Source organism: Hemibagrus wyckioides, linkage group LG20 (assembly GCF_019097595.1).
Source record: "Hemibagrus wyckioides isolate EC202008001 linkage group LG20, SWU_Hwy_1.0, whole genome shotgun sequence".
Taxonomy (NCBI): Eukaryota; Metazoa; Chordata; class Actinopteri; order Siluriformes; family Bagridae; genus Hemibagrus; species Hemibagrus wyckioides.
The window spans coordinates 16,653,934-16,679,169 of NC_080729.1; the positions used below are offsets into that span (position 1 = coordinate 16,653,934).

At 38.9% G+C, this 25,236-nt stretch overlaps 2 protein-coding genes across 3 annotated transcripts; one reads left to right on the top strand and one right to left on the bottom strand.

Moving 5' to 3' along the window:
• Positions 1-1,715: 1,715 nt before the first annotated feature.
• atcayb (ATCAY kinesin light chain interacting caytaxin b) lies at positions 1,716-14,600 on the bottom strand. Of its 2 annotated transcripts, none has more exons than XM_058417902.1 (13): positions 13,843-14,600; positions 11,275-11,381; positions 8,539-8,588; positions 7,466-7,699; positions 7,135-7,305; positions 6,489-6,591; positions 6,209-6,340; positions 6,033-6,119; positions 5,838-5,936; positions 4,678-4,713; positions 4,151-4,195; positions 4,030-4,069; positions 1,716-3,223 (listed from the first exon to the last, which is right to left on the bottom strand). In XM_058417902.1, the coding sequence occupies exons 2-12, from the start codon at positions 11,349-11,351 to the stop codon at positions 4,036-4,038; spliced, it is 1,068 nt and encodes a 355-aa protein (XP_058273885.1). In that variant the 5' UTR covers positions 11,352-11,381; positions 13,843-14,600; the 3' UTR covers positions 1,716-3,223; positions 4,030-4,035. The 2 variants fall into 2 exon arrangements, with proteins under 2 accessions (XP_058273885.1, XP_058273883.1); XM_058417900.1 differs by having other exon boundaries at positions 5,838-5,960.
• A 2,436-nt stretch (positions 14,601-17,036) lies between these two features.
• On the top strand, positions 17,037-20,966 carry cplx4c (complexin 4c). The gene is made up of 3 exons (XM_058372761.1): positions 17,037-17,209; positions 20,411-20,498; positions 20,605-20,966. The coding sequence occupies exons 1-3, from the start codon at positions 17,037-17,039 to the stop codon at positions 20,827-20,829; spliced, it is 486 nt and encodes a 161-aa protein (XP_058228744.1). The 3' UTR covers positions 20,830-20,966.
• Positions 20,967-25,236: the final 4,270 nt, after the last annotated feature.

A 25,236-nucleotide genomic window follows, 5' to 3' on the forward strand; every position in this document is an offset into this window, starting at 1 on the left:
AAGAATGAATAAATTTTCTAAATTAATTAATTGATTAATTATACAATTTGTATTTTATTATAAAAATAATATAAAATTATTATATATAAAATATTAAACCAAAATGTATTAAAAAATAAATTATATAAATTATTTATTTATTTGTTTGTTTATTTATTTTTTCTTTGATGTTATTTGCCTTTCCCCTATAAGGGATTAATAAAGGTCCATATTTCATCACATCACATTTATCAAAATATAATAATTAATTATAATATACAAAATATAATTGTTTGTTAAATATAATTAATTAATTATTTACTTGCACATGTGATGAACCTGGTGAGCGTCCAAAAAGTTCTTTGTGTACTCTTTCGAAATGATTTTTATTACATCCACTATAACTGGTCAAGGTACACTCTGTATGTATGTGTGTGTGTCGTTCCCAGTGTTCAGTGTGCACACATGGAAGCTGCTCTCTAGTAAGCCATTTCACTTGGAAATGTTATAGGTGAGCTTATGTTGACACAGAGATCACAGGCGAGTAGGTGGAAGTGTTGCTGCCACAGAGAGAATTTTCCCTAGCAAGACATTAAAAGCTCCATGTGGCTCTAAGTGAAGCAGGATCAGCTCTATATTTGTCACTTTGCCACCGTGTGTATGTGGGGTGGTAAAAAAAAAGGTGCCACTGCGTCACAGATGCCGTTGATGCAACCAGCAGGAACGCTCATGGGCATGGGATTAGTCCGGACTGGTCATGCAACCTGACGGTCGTCAGTATCGGCGTGTATGACTGGATCATCGTATCTTACGCTCCTAATTAGAACAAAAAACATTCCCCGATTCCAAAAGGGGCAAATAAAACAAACACTTTCACCCTTCTGACTGGTAGAAGAGTGCACGTGTCACTTCCTTTGTGGCAAAACTATTTCTATTTATGACACCCTGAGGGTTTATTAGCAGGGAAGGGCAACAATGTTGGATCTCTGCTATCACATTAAAGTGCTTTCATGTGTATCAGTGCTTATAGCTGAAGTAGTTTTGAAACGGCAAAACAAATGCCTTATCTTATCACTAAAGCACAGTTCATGGTCCAGGGTAAGGCTCAGTGTTGAAAGCTACTGTTGTTGTTATTATTATTATTAGAAAGATGAGCCTCGTGCTTTTTGAGAATTACTTTGTATACAGAAAACAGCAATAATATTGTTCGGCTTCGTGGTTCCGCTCTGTTAATGACCCGTACAGTAGGATTGCAGTGGACGATGGCAGTAAGACCTGCATGGAGTTTTACTCACCTGCTGTAAATGTTTTATTGATGTATTCTTCATGGTATGAGTACTTCCAAATAAAGAGATAAATAATGAGTGATACAATGCATTACATTTACATCAATGGTTTAGTCGGCATCGTGTAATCCGTTAACTACAGTAGGAACTGTCCTTCTTTGGTTTCGGTGACTTTATGAAGGACAAAACAAAAGCTTTAGCCAGGAATGAACCCTGATAGCTAACTTATCACGTGGCTTTGCATCTTGTCACGTCTCACTCGGACGGCCACTGTTCAGCTGCTTCTATTATCTAAATAATCTCATAAACATGTAGGGTGACCCAGAAGCAACTCAACCTACAGCATGTGACTGACTTACATTCACACCGTCCTCGTTGATGCCCTTAAACCGACTTGACGTTTCATGAATTCGGGAATTAGTTATTAATAACACAAGGAAGAGATCAGCATGTTCGATTCCTCTGAATTTTTCACTTTATTATGTCACGTCTGCTTGGACGATCACAGTCACGTCATTCACACGAAACCTTATCTATGGGACAGAAACATGGCGTGATACAAATGTTTTACTTTACAATACACTGTACAGTGTTATCAGGAAATATGTACAATGGCTACGTGGCTACAGCATTTTTAAAATATCCCTCCTGAATCAGCGTCGGAATGAAATCGAATTCCCGTAGGAAATTTTTAGACATTTTTTTTATTTATTTATTTGTTTTAAGAAATCCTGTAGTCCCAGTACATCATAAACGTTTAGAAATCCTGTAGTTACATGATAGTAGGAAACGAATATTATTGAGAAATGTCTGAGCGAACATTCACCATTAAGAACTATTGCGTTTAGTTTATTATTATTACAACCTGTTTTTAGGAATGCATTAATACACAAAGCGTAAAATCCCGTAGTGAATTATTTATGAAGTGTTGTTATGAACGTTTGCTATAAAGGGAGAACTTGGACAAAAAACTAAACAAAAACAGGAGCAGTAGTTAACAGTTTACAGAATGGCTGGATTTCATTTACAGTTTCTAGCAAAAGTCTGCTGGTGTGAATGATGTCTGGATTGATGATGATGATGATGATGATCCCCTGACTATATGTGTGTGTGTGTGTTAGTAAATACAAACGTTAAAGCAATTAGTGCAACTGGACCAGTGCAAGACAAAAATACATAGCTGTCCATGCTGAGCTTCTCCACAGAATTTACACACTACAGTCCTACACTTAATGACATCAGAACAGGTTTCCTTCCTTACGCCTTCTGGTCGAGGATGAGACTTAAGTTGATATCTGATTTAAAAAAAAAGTTACAGCTTTGTGCTTTTTTTTAATAGATAAGCTGCTATTTTTTATATGATGCAACGTCTCTATTCACATTAAGAGTCGTTTGCACGGTAAGGAGAAAATGCTTAGTGGCCATTTTAATAGGAACACATCTGCTCAATCAGCTAATCAATGAAGAGTGAGATAAAATATGATCTCACTGACTTTGGTCAGAAACTGTTCGGTGACCTGAAACTGCTAAATTCTTAGGGTTTCATGCACAGACAAAGGTGTGAAGTAGTTCTACTTTGACGAAAAAGGTCAGAGGAAAATGACCAGACTGGTTTGAGCTGACAGGAAGTCTAGGATAAGTCAACCACTATCTCAGAATGCACAACACACTGAACCATGATAGGCTAAAAGACATTAGCATTCCACTCCCATCTGCCAAGAACAGGAATATGAGGCTACAGCGGGCACCTAAACTGGACAGACTACCTTCCCAGTCTACTGCTGCTGCCACATGATTGGAAAAGAATTGCAAGCGGGCAGATGTTCCTATTAAAGTGGCCACTGATTGCATATATAAAGTCTCTTAACAGCTCCTTTTCAGCCAGATGATTTGTAGAAAACATACGGAGAGGATGATGATGTTCCAGGAAGAACGCTCACACGGCTCTTTGTCTGTCGCTAAAACAGGTTAAAGACAGCGTTATCGTCATAAAGTATAACTCTGTATGCATGCAGATTCTGTAAATGAGACAAAAAACACTTTCAAGTGTTCCGGTTTAGGCTGCGCATGTGTGTGTAAAGACGTGGCTATTGATTCTGCACCGAATCTAGCATTTGCTGCTAGCTACAGGTCACCACAATCACTGACTGCACCTTTAATAATATGCTGAAGAATGTTTTGCTGTAATTATCTTGAATTCTGCAGCCTGAACTAGTTGTCACTAATTGATCAAATCTAAGCTCTCGTAATTACTGATCCGTTTCTGTCCTAGCTTGTCTGATACGCGTCGTCGGGGTTAGTCAGAGAGGTGACCTGCTTTTAATAATATGCCCTTCTACATTTCAGACGAGTCACATGGACATCAGACTCAGCTACAATAGCAGCTTATGGCTTTTGACAAGAGTGTGATTTATGCAGCAGCGTGCTGATCAGGTGTGTGTGGCACGAAGGGCATTTAAAAAGAAAAGATAAATCACTAAACGGAGCGTGGAGAGAAATAGAGACTGTGTGTGTGTGATCATGGACGCATCGGCACTAACCCATGTGCCTGTAAAAATAGCATTGATCAGCCCAGGAGAAGAGGCTGAAGAGGGCAGCAGATGTACTTTATGTAACGTGCCTCACAGTGGCGTTTTTAAAAAATTCCACTGGAGACCAGAGTAGTTCAGGGTGGAGCTGTGAGCACCTAACATGGAATATTCACCGTCAGCCATTAAACCGGCTCAGCTGCAAGGCCTCTACTGTTACAGGTCAGTTTTCTTACCTACGGTCATGGACAAGCCTCTGCAGCCACCGATCTGGGCCTGCAAAATGACCCACATATGAACATGCAGTCATCAAGGTTTACACTAATTATTTCATATGAATAAATAAGGTGTGTTTACCTTTCTGAGTCTGATTTGTCACTCTGTCTCTGGTCTTCAGCAAGCCTATGGAGGAAGAGGAGGAAAAAAACATATCATTTCTTCAAATGTAAATGTATTATTATTATTATTATTAGATCAAATTTATTTGATAAAACAAATCTGTAGCCTGAATCTACTGTATCAACTGTAGCACGGGATTGTAAGATTAATTTTTGAACCTATTAACCTCCCAGGCCATGCAGGCACACACACATGCTTCATTTTCAGATTAGATTAGCTGTATATGTAATAAATATTCCATTAATTATTCACTAATGAATGGAAGATTCATTTCATGAAGTTATCCGAGTTGATTCAGGTGCATATCTGTACAGAGCTATGCTTTAAACTCCAAACCTAGGAATGTGTGTGTGTGTGTGTGTGTGTGTGTATGTGTGTGTGATTGAGTGGTCAGTTGGATGTGAGGAGCTCCTAGATTCTTGTAAAGGCCAGAGGACACACGAGCAGTACCTGACTGCATGCCAACCCACAAGCCCCAGTTTTACCTTTCTGTCTGGGCCTTGAGACGCTCCTCATCATATCTAAGCAAAGCAGAAGACACACTCCGTTACTGTGCTGACACACACACACACACACCGTTCACGCTAAACTTTTCAACTCGAAACTGCGACGGAAAATGTTTTCACTGAAACCTGAGACTGTCTTTCATTAGTCTATGACAATTATTTCATGACTGTCCAAATGCTGCTGAGAGAGAAAAAAATCAACATTTAAAATGGGGTTATTGTAGTCGTATTTGTAGATTTATAGTCAGTTTACATCGAATGATTGCAGAGTTTCTAACTACTGTGTGATGAATTGTTTTCATTTTGATCCACATTTCAATTTCGACCCAAAGAATAATCATATAAAAATCATCGTTATTATTATTAAAGCATTGAGTAAGAGCTTGCTGGGATAGGGAAATTCAGCTGGGTGATAGCTTTTGCTTTTATTTCTTATATTTATGTTGTTATTTTAAGTCTGTTGGATTACATGAAATATTACACATTGAATAATATTTATTATGTAAATATTACACAGCTTATTTGTGTCCAAACACTGAAGGGCTGGCTTGTTTTTGGCCTGCTTGGCATACAAAACTCAGGGAACTTGAGGCAAACATCAGAAATGTTGGTCATCATGTTCTGGCAGGAGTTTGGATCCAGACATGGCTTTTTGCAATTTTTCTTACTATGGGTTACTTTTACTTTGAGTATTTCTTTCAGCATGATGTCTGTGAGGCTTTTGGACACCAGAAACGGCATGGCGGGGCAACTAGCATGTCGCCAGGTGCGGAAAGGAAGTGTCCATTGAACATTGTCTCAACCATCATGTTCATGTTAAATGATGGCGCAATTCTCATACTGACCACATTCACACAGCGATGAATATTAATAAATGAAGTTAACAGGATGTGAGGCGTATATAAACCAGATTTTAACTCTCTTCCTGGAAGAATTAAAAATCAGTTTGGTCGGCATCCTCTAAAGAGATCCATTTTTTCTTTAAATGTTAATAATCTTTTGTTTGACATTGAGAATCTCAATGTACAAGAACCTCTGTGCTGCTGGTCTACATGTAAGTTCCTGAAGTTCCCATAGGTTTTCTGGCAGCCTTTTAAATATTGTCTCAGAAGCGCCACCTGCTGAAGCTGAGTACTCACTGCAGCACACACTCAGGGATCTGCACATGCTCCATAGGGACGATCTGAGCCAACTCCTCCAGACTCTGCACGTAGCGAACCTTATCCAGGAACTTCACACTGGCAAGAGAGTGCGGTTTGATTCTAAACAAAGACACGGCTGAGGTAATGATGACAAAGACAAATGAAATGATTTGATCCTGGAAAAGCTCTTACCTAATGAAAGGGCGTGAGATGGCCAGAACCGTCCGAATAAACCAGGATGGGTGTGCAATAATCAGACATTTCAGATTCTTCCTTAACCTTAAAATAATGGAATATGTTACAGAATAATAATGTGGTTTATTAGAGGCTTGGATACGTGTTTAAGAAGTCACTTTATATCTAAATACCTTCTATCGATCATCTGGTAGCACCTCTTGAGCCAGCTGATGCCAGGCATCCTCCTGCGTGGAGTTGCTCCATTCAGGTATATGATCATATAGTCCTCAGCTACGAGTAACTCCAAACTGCTGATCACATACCTACATAGGATGACAAACACATGCGAATATTCAAACCTACCCCCAAACTACCAAATTAGCACCAATCTCCTCCTAATGTGACAGAAATTGACTTGACTGAAATGAAATTAGGCAAACACATGTTCTCATGCTTGTCCTGGAGGCTTACAGGAAGAGGTTCTCCATGATGTAATGGTAGTCGGCACAGCCGCTGTCCGGGAGGTAGCAGGCCGCAAACACAATGATGGCATTCAGACCTTCGCCGTAATAACCTGCAGGAAGCAGAAGAGTCGGTTCTGGGTTTCAGGCAACATGATCGTATGTGACATGAATACAGATTTGTGCAGAGTGAGGCATTGTGCTTGGAATTCAGTATTTATGCAGCGGGCAGCATTGCCACCTTACTGACCTGGATGAAGTGCTGAATGAATGAATGAATGAATGAATAAGTTTTAAGACAAGGTCATTTTAATGTTATAACTAATGTTATTCCATACAGCGCTGGTCCCACCAGGAGGAACGTTCTCTAATCTGACTCTTTAGAGAGATTGTAAGATTTAAAGGTAAGGTATTTAAAAGGTATGGCTTCATAGCTAAACATCAACTGTACTATTTCTTCTTGTTGGGGTCGCACCCTCAAGCCTTCTGCCCCCTTTGTAGTCTAACATTTCCTTACAAATGAATTATTGTCCTGTTATGTATTGAAATTCTTTTTTCCGACATATCCCCCATTCCTAGTGACAAAAAACAGAAAAGCGACAAAGATTCTTGCATTTCATGATGAACAGTTCCTTTAGGATGAAGGTTGCACTGACCTCCATGAGTGACCACACGCAGGTATGGCCTGATGACTTGCATGTCTATCCGGTGCTCCTGATCTCCAATGATCACCGTCCTCCACAGGCGAGCAGTCCCATCTCCCTCTTCAGCACCCTGACCCGATCCGTCACTTGGACCCACTTTAGCTCGTGCCACAAGGGCATCATCTGTCAGAGAGTGGGCATGGGTTCAATAAAACTGTAATACTGGGTGTAAGGACTCAAGTTCACCACATGCAGGCGCTTGAAAAGAAATAAATTCCATAATTTAAAATGATCTTAGATTTCCAGAAATCAGCTTCAGAATAAACTTCGACCTCAAACACACCTTCCCACTCCAACTCATTTCCGCTGGTGATGAACTCTAAAGAGTCTGTTTCGTCTGGTGTGTCCATGTCTTCTACATTAAGGTCCAGATCATCCGGAGTGTCCAGGATGTCATCGGACAGGAGGGAACCTTCGCTCCGGTCCAAGGACAGATTGATGTCTGGTGCAATGAGAGTCCTCCGTTTACTTTGAGCTGCTGAGTCTCCATGACCTCCATGCAGAGAGCCAGGGGGAGCTGAAGCACACACACACACACACTTTATAACAGTAAAGCCAGTCCTTTAAAATGGGTCTGCCAGTGCGTCACAATCCTGACAGCTTTAGTTCTGCTAATACTAGCCTAGTTGCATTTGCGTACTAGCCTCCTTGCTAATGTTTGTGTACTTCTTTGTGTGCATGCTATTTGACTTCTCTACTTGTATATATTAGGGCGCTTGCGTATTAGCCTTGCTTGAATATACTTGAATAAGTGATTCTTAGCACACTAGTCAACATTACATGCTTGAATATTGACTATTCACTAGCATGCTAGTCAATTTGCATACTTATATACTTGAGTGTACTAGCCTCCCTGTATGCTTGTATTTGTGTACTTGCATTACTTAAATTTTCATGCTATCCTATACATGCATTCTAGGATGCTTGCATATTAGCTTGCTTGAACGCTTGTATATTTGAAGATGTGATTATTAGCACACTAGCAACATTCCGTGCTTCCATGCTAGCAAGCTATGTGCATACTAATATACTTGTATACTAACTTTACAAACTAGTGTAAATGCATTTATGTGGTAGCTTAGTGGTTAAGGTTTTGGCCTACTGCTTGGAAGGTTGTGAGTTCAAATACCTGGTCCACTAAGCTGCCACTGTTGGGCCCCTGAACAAGGCCCTTAACCCTTAATTGCTCAGTTGTATAAAAAATTAGATGATTTGTACGTGGCTCTGGATAAGGATGACTGTGAGCTTGAATTTTAGCAACATAGCTTAATGTATAGCAGGATTCTTGAACGATTTAATATCAGTATACTAGCTTGAACACTATCTAAACTGTTAGAAGACTGTAATGCTACATACACGTGCGATTGTCAGTAAGTCCATCATGGTCTCCATCCTCCGGCAAAGGCCTGCCCAGAGACAACACAAAGAAACAAGCACAAGGCGTCTGTTTTAATGAAACACTTCCACTCTTTCTCCACTATGCAAATTCACATCCACACACTGGTCTTGATGCACTAGACACTTCCTAAAGAATTTACTTGCTGTGGAAGAAAAACAAGTCATTACTGTATCACCCATAGGCACGCTGTGGCTGAGCGCTTGTGTATGGAGGAGTGGTGACGTGTTCAGGTTTGTCAGCGTGCACAATAGAAAAGCAGACAGCTTAAAGCTCTCTGGATGTCTTAATTCTAGCTGCTGTCTCTGGTGACATGCGTTCTGACTCTCAGTGTGTAATTAGCGCTCTTTTAACCACTGTAATATCACACTGTTTAATGATAAGGGACCAGGGTGGATTGTAGTAGAGAACGAAAAGTCAGATCAGGCAATGTGTGTCATGAACACAGATTCTTTTTCAGTGTGGATGCAAGTGCAGGTCGCCTTGATCTGAACGTTCAGTTCAGTATGATAGAAAAAGTTGACAAAATTAGGAACAGTAGCAAGAATAGGTAGAGAAATCAGTCCAACAGACTAAACAGTATTAACTGTCCAGGCGAAAACGTGGTCTATAGCAGAATATAAAACAACAACAACAAAAATATGGATTAATCAAGAGCAGAAAGTCAGGCTTGTTAAAGAGTGGCAACTATCCAATCAGCCAGTCATGTGGAAGCAGAACAATGCATTAAATCATGCAGATACAGGTCAAGAGTATTAGTTAATGTACATATGATACACTATGTTGCCAAAAGTTTTGGGACACCCCTCCAAATCATTGTATTCAGGTGTTGTTTTTCAGAGGTTGGGCTTGACCCAGTGAAAGGAACTCTTAATGCTTCAGCATCCTAAGACATTTTGGACAAATTTCATGCTCCCAGCTTTGTGGGAACAGTTTGGGGACGACCCCTTCCTGATCTAAGATGACTGCTCACCAGTGCACAAGGCAAGGTCCATAAAGACATAGATGAGTGAGTCTGGTGTGGAGGAACTTCACAGAGTCCTGACCTCATCCCTTTGGGATGAATTAGAGTGGAGACCTTCTTGTCCAACATCAGTGCCTGACCACAAAAATGTGCTTCTAGTGGAATGGTCAAAAATAAACACACTCCTAAACCTTGTGGAAAGCCTTCCCAGAAGAGTTGAAGCTGTTATAGCTGCAAAGGGCAGGACAAGTACATATTAAATTCATGTGCATGTAAAGGCAGTTCTGGAATGGCTCAGAGTCTCCTCTCTAATTCATCCCAAAGGTATTCTATCGGGTTGAGGTCAGGACTCAGTGCAGGCCAGTTAAGTTCCTCCACACCAAACTCACTCATCCATGTCTTTATGGACTTTGCTTTATGCACTGGTATGCAGTCATGTTGGAACAGGATATAGTGTAGTTGTTGGTGCACTCGTGTTGGTGTTTCAGAAACACCTTGGCTTTTCAATTTAATTCATTTCAATTAGCACTTTTAACAGTGGACGTTGTCTCAAAGCAGCTTTACAGAACATAGACCAATGTTTTTGTTATAATATTATTAATAATATAATTTTATTATTAGGGGAATGTAGCAGTTTAGTAGTTTAAGTGTTGGACTCCTGATCAGAAGGTTGTGAGTTTGAATCCCAGGTCCACCAAGCTGCCACTGTTGGGCCCCTGAGCAAGGCCCCTAACCCTCAGTTGTATGAAAAAAGACAAAAATGTAAGTCGCTCTGGATAACGGTGTCTGCCAAATTTCAGAAATGTAAATATTTTCACACCAAACAGACCCTAGAGATTACACCGAATGGTGCCAAATGTCCAGACAGCAGGAAGGACCTTGTCAGTGGAAGAGGTCACAGGATGACCTGGTGTAAGCTGACAGAAAGGCTACAGTAACTCAGACAAACACAGAGAGCAGAAAACCATCTCAGAACACACACGTGTGTGAATAGGTACGCATCCTGGATAATTCAGTTCACTTAAAATGAATAAATAAATGTAACAAAATCAGTTTTGTTATATCTGCACTGTTATTATATAAGACCTTGGTCAACTGTTCTTCCTCTCCCTCCTCTGCCTGCTCTACCCTGCTGCTTCATTCACCTTGAATCTGCTATAAGGACGACATGTCCCAGGCATATCCATTAACTCTTTTCCCCCAAGGCCAAAAAAATGGAATTTGCCCGTTTTTGTTGTGGTCATGTCTCACTCCACAGTGGTGGTTAATATGAAGCTCATATGAAAGTAGACAGTCAGTGCTTTAAGAATATGTAGATTTTATAAGTATTTCTGTTTTTATCTAACCTACTAGGGACAATATATATACCCAAAAAACAAAAACTCATATTTATTATCATAATGTTTTTCTCTTTAAAGTAAATGGTGATATCAAACCCATTCCTGCTCTCTGTGATGTACGGAAGCGTCTAAAATACAAAGGTGTCTCTAAAATACTGTGTAAGGTTCTGTGTAAAGGAAAAACACTGCAAGCCAACTGACTCATGACTCCTGAGTTCTGACTCATTTTATATCTCCCACTATTTTATATATAGTCTCCCAGAGATTGCGTAAAGTATTCTGCACTATGATTTTAAAATCTTATGTATAAAATCTTATAAAAGCAATAATTTTACAGTAAATTTAAAAAAATGATTGTGTGAAGATTTAGAGGCAGAATGCACCAAGCGTACCGTGGGAAATCTTCATCCTGCCACTCATCCTTGACCTCCAAGTTTTCCATGCGGAGAGTGGCTTCTGTCGTACCCATCCTCCTGTCCAGAGGTGCGGACAGGTCACTCTGCAACACAAGCAAAAATGAAATCCTATCGCTTTAAATCACTTCTATCACCAAAGATTTTCATCAGTGACACTTTTTATATACACCGATCAGGCATAACATTATGAGCACTGCCAGGTGAAGTGAATAAGACTGATGATCTCTTCATCGTGGCACCTGTTAGTGGGTGGGATATATTAGGCAGCAAGTCAACATTTTGTCCTCAAAGTTGATGTGTTAGAAACAGGAAAAATGGGCAAGCGTAAGGATTTGAGTGAGTTTGATGACGGGCCAAATTGTGATGGATAGACGACTGGATCAGAGCATCTCCAAAACTGCAGCTCTTGTGGGGTGTTCCCGATCTGCAGTGGTCAAAAGTGGTCCAAGGAAGGAACAGGTGTGAACTGGTGACAGGGTCATGGTCAGCCAAGGCTCATTGATGCACGTGAGGAGCGAAGGCTGGTCCGTGTGATCCGATCCAACAGACGAGCTACTGTTGTTCAGATTGCTGAAGAAGTTAATGCTGGTTCTGATAGAAAGGTGTCAGAATACACATTGCAGGACGGGTCAGGGCTGTTTTGGCAGCAAAACAGGGACCAACACAATATTAGGCAGGTGTCATAATGTTATGCCCGATTAGTGTATATACACTGTGTTTTTTTTTTGTTTTTTTTCAAAATATATAACTAGATAAGTCTACACACACACACACATGATGACAGGTCAGGATATATTCATGACTTACAGGTGAAATAGACACTGAATTTATGGTTAAAAGTTTCACTCTATCCCTGTAAAAGCCTCCAACAACCAAACATTTTATATTTGACATTAAATGTTGCTTTCTATAAAGCCAGCTACAGATGGAACAGAGAGATAAGAATTATATCAGTGTGTGTGTGTGTGTGTGTGTGTGTGTGTGTGAGAGAGAGAGAGAGAGAGAGTCATGCTCGATGTCCCAAAATAAGAAAAAGGAATAATGGATTAAATCATATTCACATGTTTGGACTGGATCATAACCGGACTTAGCAACAGATGACCTTGAAACAGGCAGCGATGGAAACTGTGTGTTTGCATCAATACTGTTAAGGCTCTGAGATTTGAAATTATTTCTATCTAATGATTTTTATCATTTTTAAAAATTATTTTATCCCGGTTGGAGTGGTGATGGATCTAGAGCCTATACTGAGAACACTGAGTGTGAGGAGGTGGATGTTCTCCCCATATCTTTGTGAGTTTCTTCCAGGTACCTCTTGGTGTGTGTGTGTGTGTGTGTGTGTGTGCATGGAGCACTGTAATGGATAGGCATCCCATCTAAGGTATATTCCTGCCTTAAGTCCAGACTTCCTGGGATCGGTGTGTGTGTGTGTGTGTGTGTGTGTGGGTAGCTCTGGAACAGATAGACACCCCGCCCAAGGTATATTCCTGCCTTAAGTCCAGACTTCCCTGGATCGATCTGTGTATGTGTGTGTGTGTGTGTGTGTGTGTGGCTCTGTAACGGATAGGCATCCCATCCAAGGTATATTCCTGCCTTAAGTCCAGACTTCCTGGGATCGGTGTGTGTGTGTGTGTGTGTGTGGGTAGCTCTGGAACAGATAGACACCCCGCCCAAGGTATATTCCTGCCTTAAGTCCAGACTTCCCTGGATCGATCTGTGTATGTGTGTGTGTGTGTGTGTGTTCATGGAGCTCTGTAATGGATAAGCATCCCATCCAAAGTATATTCCCGCCCTAAGTCCAGACTTCCTGGATTGGTGTGTGTGTGTGTGTGTGTACGTGCGCATGTGTTTGTTTGGAACTCTGTAATGGACAGTCATTCCATCCAAAGTATATTCCCGCCCTAAGTTCAGCCTTCCGGGATTGGTGTGTGCGTGTGTGTGTGTGGTTGTGTGGGTGTGTGTGTGTGTAGCTCTGTAATGGACAGCCATCCCATCCAAAGTATATTCCCGCCTTAAGTCCAGACTTCCCGGAATAGGCTAGGAAAACGCTCTTACTGAAGATGCATAAATGAAGCTTATCACTAATTATCACCGTTATCTCAGGTGAATGATCTGCTGAATGTTCAGGTAGATTTCAGTTTATCTGATATAAACACTACACTGGGAATGTTCTGATGTGTGTGAAGAAGTGTCAGTGTAACGAACGCGCAGCTCATCATGGAGCCCACAGAATGTCAATCAACAGGAAGAAATTAGTAAGTGTGGAGTGACATCACGTCAATGGTGAATTCAGCAGCTGTGATCATGAGCGTCTGCACATCTGCAGCAGTGCAGGGGTTAAAGTCACTCCTCTTCCTCTGGCACTCCTATTAATAGGATACCAGTTCAGGTCATGATTCTAAGGTTGTTCTGGAGAGCCTTAGAGAACCGAACTCTCAAGGAGAGGATTCATTGAGAAATAAAAAATATCAAAGTCTTTCAAAGGACACACACACACACATAAACACAAGCTGCCCAATTTGCCCACATTAAATACACACATACCTGCAGGAAGGACAGTATACGCCTTTCTCTCTGGGTGTTCTCTGTTGTTCCGTGTGTGTGTGTGTGTGTGTGTGTATTCCCTCGCTCAGGCCTGGGCTTGTTTTTTTGCCATACTTATATCCATAGCGCTCCACTTGTGTAAGACGAGGAAGTCACATGCGCTGTCCCTCTTCCTTTTTCCTTCTCTTTCTCTCTCCTGCGCTGGACAGACAGGCCGGTGTGGCTAGATTTCGTGTGTGTGTGTGTGTGTGTGTCTGAGTGCTGTGTCTATCCCGTCTGCTTCCAGATGCCCTTCTCTGTTCAGCATCCACACACCGCCCTGTTCATCCAGAAGTGTTGAATGCAGATGTTCTTTGCCTCCTGTGCCTCCTGCAGCACGGCTCTGTGTCCAAGCGCTTCATTGCCCCGAGGGATTGTGGTTAACATGTCAGGCTACAGTCCCAGTCCCTCCACACCGGCAACCACCAAGCACTGATGTGACGATTACGTAATCTCACCTGGGTTCTCTGCTGTCTGTCCTCCTGCTCTGAGATTCTCTCTCTCTCTCTACATAACGAGAAAATAACCCCCCCCTCAGCCTGTAATAACACGGGGTTTATTTTGCCAGACTAACAGAACAGAACCCTGTCTCTGTTTCGGCTCCTAAAGATGGACGGCTCATTTTCACTGTTCCCTAGCAACAGCATCACTCTCTCCCTTTTACTTCTTAACAACGTCCTCCTCCTTCTACTACCCACCCGCTCCTCACTGCACTCGTGCTCTCCAGCTCCTCCCTCTCTCTCTCTCTCTCTCTCTCTCTCCAGCTGTCTTTCTGTGTTGCCTTTGTGCCTCTAGAGCCCTGTGATTGGATGAGCCACACTCCCTCCTGCTCAGTTACTGGCTGAGACGCTCTGTCTGGAGCGTCTGTACTCAGCTCAGTGATGTCATCACTTTAGTTCCCATGGTGCATTTATCTTGTGCCCCCCCCCACTGCAGTGTGTGAGTAAGAGTCTATTAATTCTTACATACAGTTCAATACATTTCAGTATGGTCCCATGAGTGGTGTGAATACATAAATACCTGAACATCATTTTGGGGGGGGGGGTGTTAAAAAAACTTATGCATAAAAAGATTGCAATAATTAATAAATCAATAATTAAATAACTAAATACATACATACATAAACAAACAAACAAACAAATAATAAATAAATAAATAAATAAAATACATAACTTTTATTATTATTATTATTATTATAACCACTATTATACATTTTTTATAAAACATCTGTTATCAATAATTATTATTCAATAATAATTATCAATAAATTAATATTAATTACTATGATTCAGTAATAATAATGATAATGATGTGATGACTGGATGTGGGGAAAAAATTAAGTATGCCTTAAAAATTCTGCTGCCAAAATATAATTAAACAAAAAAAAACAATTATTATTATTATTATTGGGTTTGGATGACTTACATAAATGACTTATTATATATAAAATGTCTGTTAAAATCATTAAACAACAATAAATAAAAATAATTTTGATTATATTAGATGAGTAATTTCTACGTTTATTACTATAAAAAAATATAACCAAAAAATGTCAGTGTATTAAGATAAGATAAGATAAGATAAGATAAGATAAGATAAGATAAGATAAGATAAGATAAGATAAGATAGATCTTTATTAATCCCGAAGGAAATTCTTTGAGCCTTGAATTCACTCAAATATCAACATTTAGTAAGATGCTGGAATTCTGTCTGGAATAATTATCAGTTAAAGAAGCTGTATTAATTTAACCTTAAAACACAATATAATACAGGAAGTAGAAGGAAAGGAAATGTTCCGTATTTTTTTCAGTGCTTGAGGACAGATTCTGTCAGAAGTAAAAGCTCTCAGTATGGAGTCCATTAGTGGAAGTCAGTCGGACACTTTCTGTGATCAGTCTGTGCTTCTAAATATAGCTTTTAACATTCAGTGGTTGGAAATTCTCTTTAGGGCTTGTTTTTTGGGGATTTACATGTATACTTGACGTGAACCATATCAGCGTTGACATTTTATATTATTTGATGGCAATTGTGCTGAGTCAACAGGACTGACAAATATTGTTTGACACTGCATACATAAGAAGAGACATTTTTCTTGCAATATTTTTTTCCCAAGTCTGATTATAAATCAGCTGACAAACACAGCTATGATGGAATGATTCGGGGTGAATAAAGCGCTCTGCTTTGGGAAGACCACCAGATGGAGATGCAGATCAGCTGAGGAACCAGAAGAAAGAAGAAAGATGAAGAAGCACATATTAAAATGCTTCGTCCGTTCTGACAGCGAAACATAACATGAACACATGACGCTAAGACACTGAGGCACTGTTAGGTAGAGACTTGCCTCTTTATCTTAACCTGAGAAATGCACGGTGCTATTATGAACAAAAACAAAAAGCCTATGACTATTAAAAAAGGAATTAAAAATGCTCAGATATGAATAATGCATAGACAGTTTACATTTATGTATCTATATTTAGCGCAGGGTTATGTCTCTGTGTTTGCATAGATCACATTAGTCAGCAAATTATGATAAAATGTGTGTTTATCGCATTTTTTAATCACCGAACAGTGAATTAAAATACAGTCTGAGTAATGTGATGTGCATGATGTGTGAAAACACTACAGAAAATGGATTTGATATTAATTCAATTTATATTATATATAATATATTATTTATATATATTATATATAATATAATTATAATATATTATATTTATATAATATATATATTCATATATATATATACATGCTAATATTTATAAATCTTAAATACAGAAAATACCATGTTCTATGCAATTCCTGCTTCTTTTGTTATGATTATTGTTATTAATATCAGTATTAACAGATAAGATAAGTCAATAGGTGAGCCCTTGTCTCAAGGTGAAGGTGTCCCAGCTGTCTGTGAGCTGTTTGTATTAAGCTAAGCCCCTGAGCCGTTTTACCCCCGACACTGACACCCAGGTCCTCTCACACCTCGGGTTCCCCGTAACCACTGGGGTGAGCGCTCACAGAGCTACTGACCTTTATTTCACTCCTTCAGTCTCCGAGACTCGCTACAAAAAACAGCTATTTTGAGCCACGTCAAATATCTGGACTGTAATCATAACCAAGCTTTTTTCAGATAACGTGGCCTCCAACTTCCCGAACCCTGGACCATGTCTTTCTTAATGCAGCAGATGCTGGGGGATAAGTTAAAGAACATGATGGGAGGAGGAGGAGGAGGTGAAGACTCGGGGCCGGCTGCGGGAGACGGGAAGGAGACCGCCGCGTCTAAGGGAATGACCCGAGAGGAGTTCGAGGAATACCAGAAACAACTGGTGGAGGAGAAGTGAGTAGATTTGTAATTGTTCCTTTAGCAGACTCCTTTGGGGTTTGATTTCTTAACTGGGTTGCAGTTTGCTTGTATCCCACTCATATTACATAAACAAATATGTACGTAAAAATAAAGGTAAAAGTCAAAGGCAATTTAAATCATCCTTTATGACCGCATAAGTGCATGTTCCAGATAAATGACTTTAATTAACATGAACAAAACCCCAAAATCTAATTTTCTGGATTTCTGTGTGATTCAAGCAACATCTTTTCTGAAAAATGTGCATCAAAATTTGATCTGTTCACCCCTATTAAATATATGGATCATTCCACAAGTCACATGTTCAACAGGAAGTCGCATCATCAACGATCATGGGAAGAAGAAAAGCACATTATTTTATTTGTTTTATCATTGTATTTTGAAAGTCTTTGTTGCTTGAATGTCGAATGTCCAGCATGTCCGTGTCATTAGCATGGATGCCAGTTCACCACATTCTATGCTAAGTGAATGCTAAAGAAACTGTTACACGGTTTCTTAGATTAAATGTTTAAAAAAGGTACCAGGGCTAAATGCAGTGCAGTTGAAGAATCATCATGATGCAAGTCGTGCTGAGGAAAGATGATATGAGGAAGAAACCTTGAGAGGAACCGGGCTGAAAAAGGGAACCTCGACCTCATCTGGGTGACACCGGATAGCGATGAGGAAATGTATTCTGGTTATAAAATGAAGTCTATCTTGTAGAAGTTATTAGCTGTTCTGATCTATGCAGTCCAAAGCCAGCTTCATGGTCTCTAAGTGATATCATCCACGGCATCTCCAGGATTTCCATATGGAAGCAGCAGCGAGGAGCTTCCAAGTGACTCCAAACAAAAGTGGGGAATCAGGATGGATCAGGCAACCAGTTTTTCAAATCAGTTTTTGTTGCCATGTGAAGCTCAAAATCATGGCTTTAAATCAGATTCATCGGAACCCTGAAAATACCTAGAAAATGTTGGGTTTAAATCAAAGCAATAAAAATTCTTCTCTGAAGTAAAGTTTACTCTTTTTTCCCAGACCCCAAAAAATGGAATTTGCACGTTTTCTTATGTTTTCTCAGGGATTGAAGAGTTTGTAGGTTTACATAAGCATTCCTGCTTGTACCTAGCCTACTAGGCTACTACATCTTCATAGAAAAGTTCCAATAAACCCCAAAATAGTTCTACACAAATGTAAATGTTGATACCAAACCCAGTTCTGCTCTCTGAGATGCCCCAAGTGCTTGTTAAAATTCTGTGTGAGGTTATCCAACAGAGGGGAAGAATACACGTGTGACACTGAAAGTCCTGACTCACGTTGTTTATACTGATGTCGATTTCCATTCAGTCAGCAGAAAGAAACTTCAGTGTAGTGGTAAAATAGACTAAGTACAGATATCTGAAATATTTACCTCAATAATTCTACTTTGTCTTTAGCAGCAGCACTGATAGCCGTCACAATGACGTCTTGGAAAAGGGCGTGTACACATGTCAAGATGATGTTACTTGTCTGTTTGTATAACACCTGAGAGCATTACGCCAAGAACTGGGTCACGGAGGTAAGAGCTCTAATCTGGCCCTTTGCCAATGAAAGTGAAGCTGACTTTGGAACATCCAGCATGCTAGCAGTTGTTAGCACAGAAAAATCCCTAATAATTTAAGACAGCGAGGTTTGGACGATCGGAGAAAGTGTGCAGATTCGTTAAAATAACGAATGTGTAAAGAATTAAAGCTCTGTTCTTTTTTAAATTCTTGAGCTTCCCGTCTCTTTATTCCAACCTTAACCGTCTTACACACCAGGATGCGGTGAAAGTGAGCGGGTTATTACTTAGACCAATAATAATAATTGAGAAGCACATGGGACATCACCGCTTGTTACTATAGCAACGATAACCTGAATACTATTTTAAAGTATTATGAGCAAAGATTCAGTTTCTGGTGAATCAGATTTAACATCTTCTGCTGATGCCAAATAAATTGTTTTGTGTCAACACAGGAAATCAGAATTATTGGCACCCTCGTTGAATTGATTTGTGCCAATTACTGATGAAAAGGAAGAAAAATGTCTTTGTGTCATATCTAAATATGGGTAAAATATCAGGTTATACAATTCAATATACATTCACACCATAACCTCGATAGCAGAAAATAAGAAAATGATTTGTTTTGGTTATCAGAGAAGGCGATTATCATTAAGCTACCCTAAAAATCTTCACTGCCACTCACTTGGAGCGGTTCTGTGAACTGTATCTGTGAATCTTTTGTAAGAGATTAGATAGAATTGGACCTATTGTACCACTAAAGGTTATTAAAACAACACCACACATGCCTTGACCACCTTTACAACGAGGAAAGGTACAATTTGGTACCTTTAGGTTAAAACAGTCACTTGGAAGAAAAATAAAGCATCAAAAGCTTTCATCAGTTGATTGCTGGGAGCATGATGATTATCACTGTTGCCTCACAGCCAGAAGGTCCTGGGTTCAAACAGGCAGGAGCTTTTCTGTGTGGAGTTAGCATGTTCTCCCCGTGCCGCGTGGGGTTACTCCCGGTACTCCGGTTTCCTCCGACAGTCCAAAAACATGTTATGTTGATTGGTAATTCTAAATTGCCCATAAGAGTGAGTATGTGTTTGTCTGTCTATATGTGGCTCTGTGATGGACTGGTGACCTGTCCAGGGTGTACCCCTGCCTTTCACCCCAATGTGTGCTGGGATAGGCTTCAGCAGACCCCTGTGACCCTAATTAGGAATAAAGCGGGTATAGCAAATGGATGGATGGATTTTGTCGAATGCAACATTAATAGAAATCAAGTGGGAGACATGGTGGCTAAGTGGGTAGCATGTTTTCCTCACATCTCCACGTTTGAGGTTTGACTCCCATCATCCTGTGTGCCTTCATGTTCTCCCTGTGCTTTAGGGGTTTCCTTTGGGTTCTTCGGTTTTCTCCCCCACAGACATGCATTGTATGTGGTGTGTGATTTTGGGAAATTGTCTTTCAGTCATGGTGTGCACTGTCTTGTCTCCCAAATCTACCTCCAATCCTGTATGGGATAAACTCTATAGAAAATGAGCGGATGGTTGAAATTTAACAGCTTACCTTTCTTTGATTGGTTTAAGATGAATTATTTGCTTCTCCAGCTTTTACTCAAATCTTCTTGTCTGCATATAAAAGCCTCTATCTGTGTCTGTCCTCTCTGATAGGATGGAGCGGGATAAGGAATTTGCTACAAAGAAAGCAGAAAGAGCCAATCTGAGAGTGCTGCTAAGAGACAAATACAGACTTCCACAGGTACACTAACTCACACATTCTACTTTTCGTTCACTTTCACGACATCATGCCTTCCGTCGTCACTTAATATTAATTCTAATGAGCGATTATATTATAACGTGGACAGAGCGCACAAGACGACGCGACGGTCCAGATAGCGGGTGACGACTTGGACGTGCCTGAGGAATTGGCTAAAATGGTGGAGGAGGATGAAGAGCAAGAGGAAATCAACGATTCCTTCATGGGCAGATTGCAAAACATGGAAATGGACTTCGATACGATCAAAGCCAAAGCTCAGAGCACGATAACAGAAGTCAAGCAAGCAGCCGAGGAAAAGTGTGTCCTGATGTGAGATCGTCGTGTTCGCTCTGAGCTTTTTATCTGGCAAACCGTATAGAAGTTGTAGGATTTTCATTAAACTTCATTATCTGTTCCAGGAATTTATTACGTTTGTATGAACAAAATCTTTCATCCAATACTGTATGATCACTCGCTGCCTTAAATGGCATTATTTGGGATGTTTCATAAATCTATACAAAATTCCAAAATATATAAATAGTCATTTTAGATTCCATGATAATTTTTTATAATATTTTATGTCATTTATTTTCATTTATACATAGATATTATGCAGATTTTGTTCAGTTTGTTCAGTTACGCTATATTTTCTAGAGTTTGCAAATCTCCAGCTCCGGGTTTTTATTTTGTTTGTTTTGTTTTTATACAATATTACATTAAATATTTCTGTGTAGTATATCGTATTACTATAAAACTATTTCTCTGATGTATTTGACTGAGAAATCAAGCTAGCCAACTAACGGATATCATTCCCAAAGATTCTTACAGCTTATAGTTTTTGTAATTCAGATTATTATATAATATATAATACAATAATTATTTTAAAAATGTGGTCAGTTTGATGACGGGTATCATTTTATATTTTTTTGTAAAGCTTTATAATATATTGCTTTATATATTCACTCTGCTTTATAGCATGTTTACTCGTCCTCTGTGAATCTGGGTGAAATAAAACAAATGAAAATAATATCTGATGTCCTTGCTTATATTATATTGTCTTATTATACTTGCAATATTTACTTTAACTTTCATTACTCTCATTAAAGAATTATGTGTACTTTTTATTCGTTTATAGCTATGTCAAGTCGCTCTCTCAAGTCACTTTTCCTTCTCTGTATATATTTTAAGATATATATTTTTTCGGGTTTAGATATAGATAATAGCTAGCTATTTTTTTTTTAAAGAAAAAAATTTAGAATTTCTATTTTCTTCACAGTTTTCAAGCCAATGTTACTTAAAACCAATGATCTTTACAATTCTTTATAAAAATTCCATAAAATCATTAGATTTATGAATTTTTATGCTAAATAACAGTTTTTTTTATTTATTTATTTATTTATTTCATTTTTAGGGGGTTTTAGTTGTATTTATTTATTTATTTATTTATTTATTTATTTATTCAATTTTCATTCATTCTTTCTCGATAAAATCATAACACTAGGCTACATGACCCAGACTCTCATGCTTATGCATATCTTTACACCTCTCTCTCTCTCTCTCTCTCTCTCTCTCTCTCTCTCTCTCTCCCCATCCCCCCAGTCCTCCCCTGGTAAGCTGACACAGCTCGTTTATGCGTTAGCTGCTTTGTCGCTAATAGGATCAGAGGGGCTTAAATTGTCTTCTGATAAAACTAAGAGGCTTGATAACTGTGCTGCACCCTCTTAACCAATTTGCACTCAATTAGGATAATGAGGAAACAAGCATAGAAGGACAGCCTTAATATATTAATGTGATAAAATGATTATTATCCTCTCCTGTGTTGATATCTGAGGAGCATCTGTAGAAAAAATCGGTTTGACAGCCAGGACTGGGCACGATACAGAACACTCCTGACAGTTAACGGCTACTTCAGCGATGCTTTAGTGATAGCTTGCAGTGGTAATAAAGTTAGGAATGATAAAAAATGCTGTATAACATCCTATACGTTATATTTGTGGTCATTTATGCAGTTCTATCGGTGGCCATTCCATAATCAGCCAGTGATAAAACTCTATTCACAGGAAATGTGATCTCAGTCATATTGACTGTGTGATGATTAACTGGTTTGAGCATTTCAGAAACTGGAGATCTTCTGGGATTTTCACACAGCAGTCTGTTTAGCCAGAATGGTGCGGAAAACAAAAAACATCAAGCGAGCAGCAGTTCTCAAGTCAAGTATATACTGTAGCTTGTGCAGGACAGTGAAATGAAACTATGTTCCTCCAGAACCCTGGTGCTACATAAGACATAAAGCTACATACGACAATGAACTAGGGAGTAAATACAATCACACAGTTAAACCTGTGTGCAAACATGATAGAAATGCCTTGTTTATGAGGAGAATGACCAGCATTGAGCTGACATGAAGGCTACAGTAACTCGAATAAACACTCTTTACATCCGTCTTGAGCAGAAAACATTCAGGAGGTCAACAAAACCTGGACAGATGAATATTAGGGGAAAGTCTTCTCACAGAAATCCTTTCTTTTCTTACATTTTTTTTAGTTTAGATTTCGACGATCGTACCACCATCACCGTTAGCGTTACCGGTTTGATACTCGTCTCCAGAACATCTCTATATAACGTGGCTCCCTAGTGACCGAGGTTTCCGTATTACCTCATGGTGTCCATAGCCCTGGATGAGGACTCGCTGTGGTATCACTTTACTAAGACAATTAGAAATCAAGCCTCCATCAAAGCCTGAATTCTTAATCAGCAGCCAGCTGGATGAAAGAAACGCTGAGTTTAGACTTTAATAAGAAAAATGATGAATGACGTTAGGTTAGAGAGCTGGACGATGGTTGTTGTGTATCAGTACTGATATATTAGCGCAGTCAGTATTTATTAAAGATTATTAGCTTTAGATGGGGGAAATTTGCACAGTGAATTAATTACTGGATAAATCACGCTTCTCAGTAATCACCGGCTCCTCCCTTTTCCTGCATCATCAGGACACATTTTCTGCAAAGTCTCTCATTTATTTATCAAGCTTTCAAGTACTTCTTTGACCATTTTTGCCGGCTGCATTAAAGATACAAATCTAATATGGCTCAAGTGTCCTGACAGTCCAGTGAATAATTGTACCATACTGTTCTGTGAGTGTCTCTAACTAGGGCATGGTGTGTTGAGGCCAGCGATGGGGAATTTTCCCCTCAGCCAGATGGCCTGCTAGCTTTGTGCGCTAAAGCTTCTCCATGTGAGCGCTATCCGAGTCAGCCTCCACCGAGAAATGTTGTCTGGTCTCTTCTTCCCATCTGCAAGCTTGTAACTGGCTCGTGTAGTACGTGTTCCAGGAAGACTGATTACTCCATCATATGCACACACACACACACACACACACTTTTTACTTTCCTTAAACTTCAGTGTCATAATAACCGACACCTGACTTGTCTTCTTTTATGCAAGAACAAAACTAACACCAGACTCGACATGAACACATTCTGTACCTCATTAATAGTCTGAGGAAGTGTTTTACACATAACAGGTTAATTTGAGACCGGGTTTAACTCTAACGCTGGCTGCTTATTTCCTTCAGTACATTTTAGCACTATAGTGTTCAAATCTTTTCAGGCTTTAACTGTGGTCCAGATTGTTTTTTAAGATCGGACACTCTTTTTTTCCACAAACTTTTTTTTAAAGCACCACAAACATCTGGAACAAATTACCAATAAATATTCATCAGGCTCCATCTATCACCGATTTTTAAAAAATTGTTTACTTTATAATTTAACTTTTATTGGCATGTTAGCATTATTTTGATTACAGTCATTTTATTATACTTTTAGACATTCTGTAATTATACATTTATATCTTTATCATTCACCTGGTCTAACACTGCTATTATTATTATTATTATTATTATTATTATTATTATTATTATTATTATTATTATTATTATTATATAATTGAATAAATATTAAACACATAATGACTTATTACAAATAATAATGATAATAATAATAATAATAATAATAATAATAATAATCCCCTTTTCCCCCTTTTCTTAGTAGTTTTTAATAGCATTCCCGGGTGAAAATGAATTATGATGAACATACAGTATTATTTGAAAACTGCTACCTGTAAAAGCTGTGAGATCACGTCACATGATTATCTACCTTTTAGAAAGACTCATTCACTCTCACGGCTAATTATTATAATTATTTATTATTTAAATAAGCAGCACAGAGAGGTGAATATTCATATTAATATGAAAAATAATGTTTTTTTTGTATTATTTTATCTGATTATAGAGTGTAAAAAGAGCATTATAAATCATTTGCATTGAATTTGAGATAACATTGAAATTGAATCAACACCCAAAAACCTCGTCCTGATGTTACACAGCATATATTCACTAAAAACCGCCCATAATCCTGCACTTAATAATTATCGTATATTTCATATATTTATAAAACACTCACACTGTTTCTGCCACCAATTGTATTTATCAATTATATATAAATATATATTTTTAATATTTCCTGTATATTTTTCCTCAATTTCTGTGTATGTAAATTCTATTTTTTATTAAACATTTCATTTTTATTCTATTTTTATTCTTTTCTCTTTTTTTTAATACAGACTTTGGGGGCGGGGGCATTTTGTACTGCGTATGGTTGTGTATGTAATCAATAAAAATAAGAATTTGATTTTTTTTTTCTGATTTATGCACAGCATTTTTTTTTCCTACATCACGTTCTTG

Coding starts and splice junctions, on each gene's coding strand:
- atcayb (XM_058417900.1), bottom strand. CDS start 11,351: ATGGGTACGACAGAAGCCACTCTCCGCATGGAAAACTTGGAGGTCAAG. Junction 7,700..8,538: donor ACTTACTGACAATCGCACGT/GTATGTAGCATT, acceptor TGTGTGCTTCAG/CTCCCCCTGGCTCTCTGCAT. Junction 5,961..6,032: donor ATCTCACGCCCTTTCATTAG/GTAAGAGCTTTT, acceptor GTCTTTGTTTAG/AATCAAACCGCACTCTCTTG.
- cplx4c (XM_058372761.1), top strand. CDS start 17,037: ATGTCTTTCTTAATGCAGCAGATGCTGGGGGATAAGTTAAAGAACATG. Junction 17,210..20,410: donor AAACAACTGGTGGAGGAGAA/GTGAGTAGATTT, acceptor CCTCTCTGATAG/GATGGAGCGGGATAAGGAAT. Junction 20,499..20,604: donor ACAAATACAGACTTCCACAG/GTACACTAACTC, acceptor TAACGTGGACAG/AGCGCACAAGACGACGCGAC.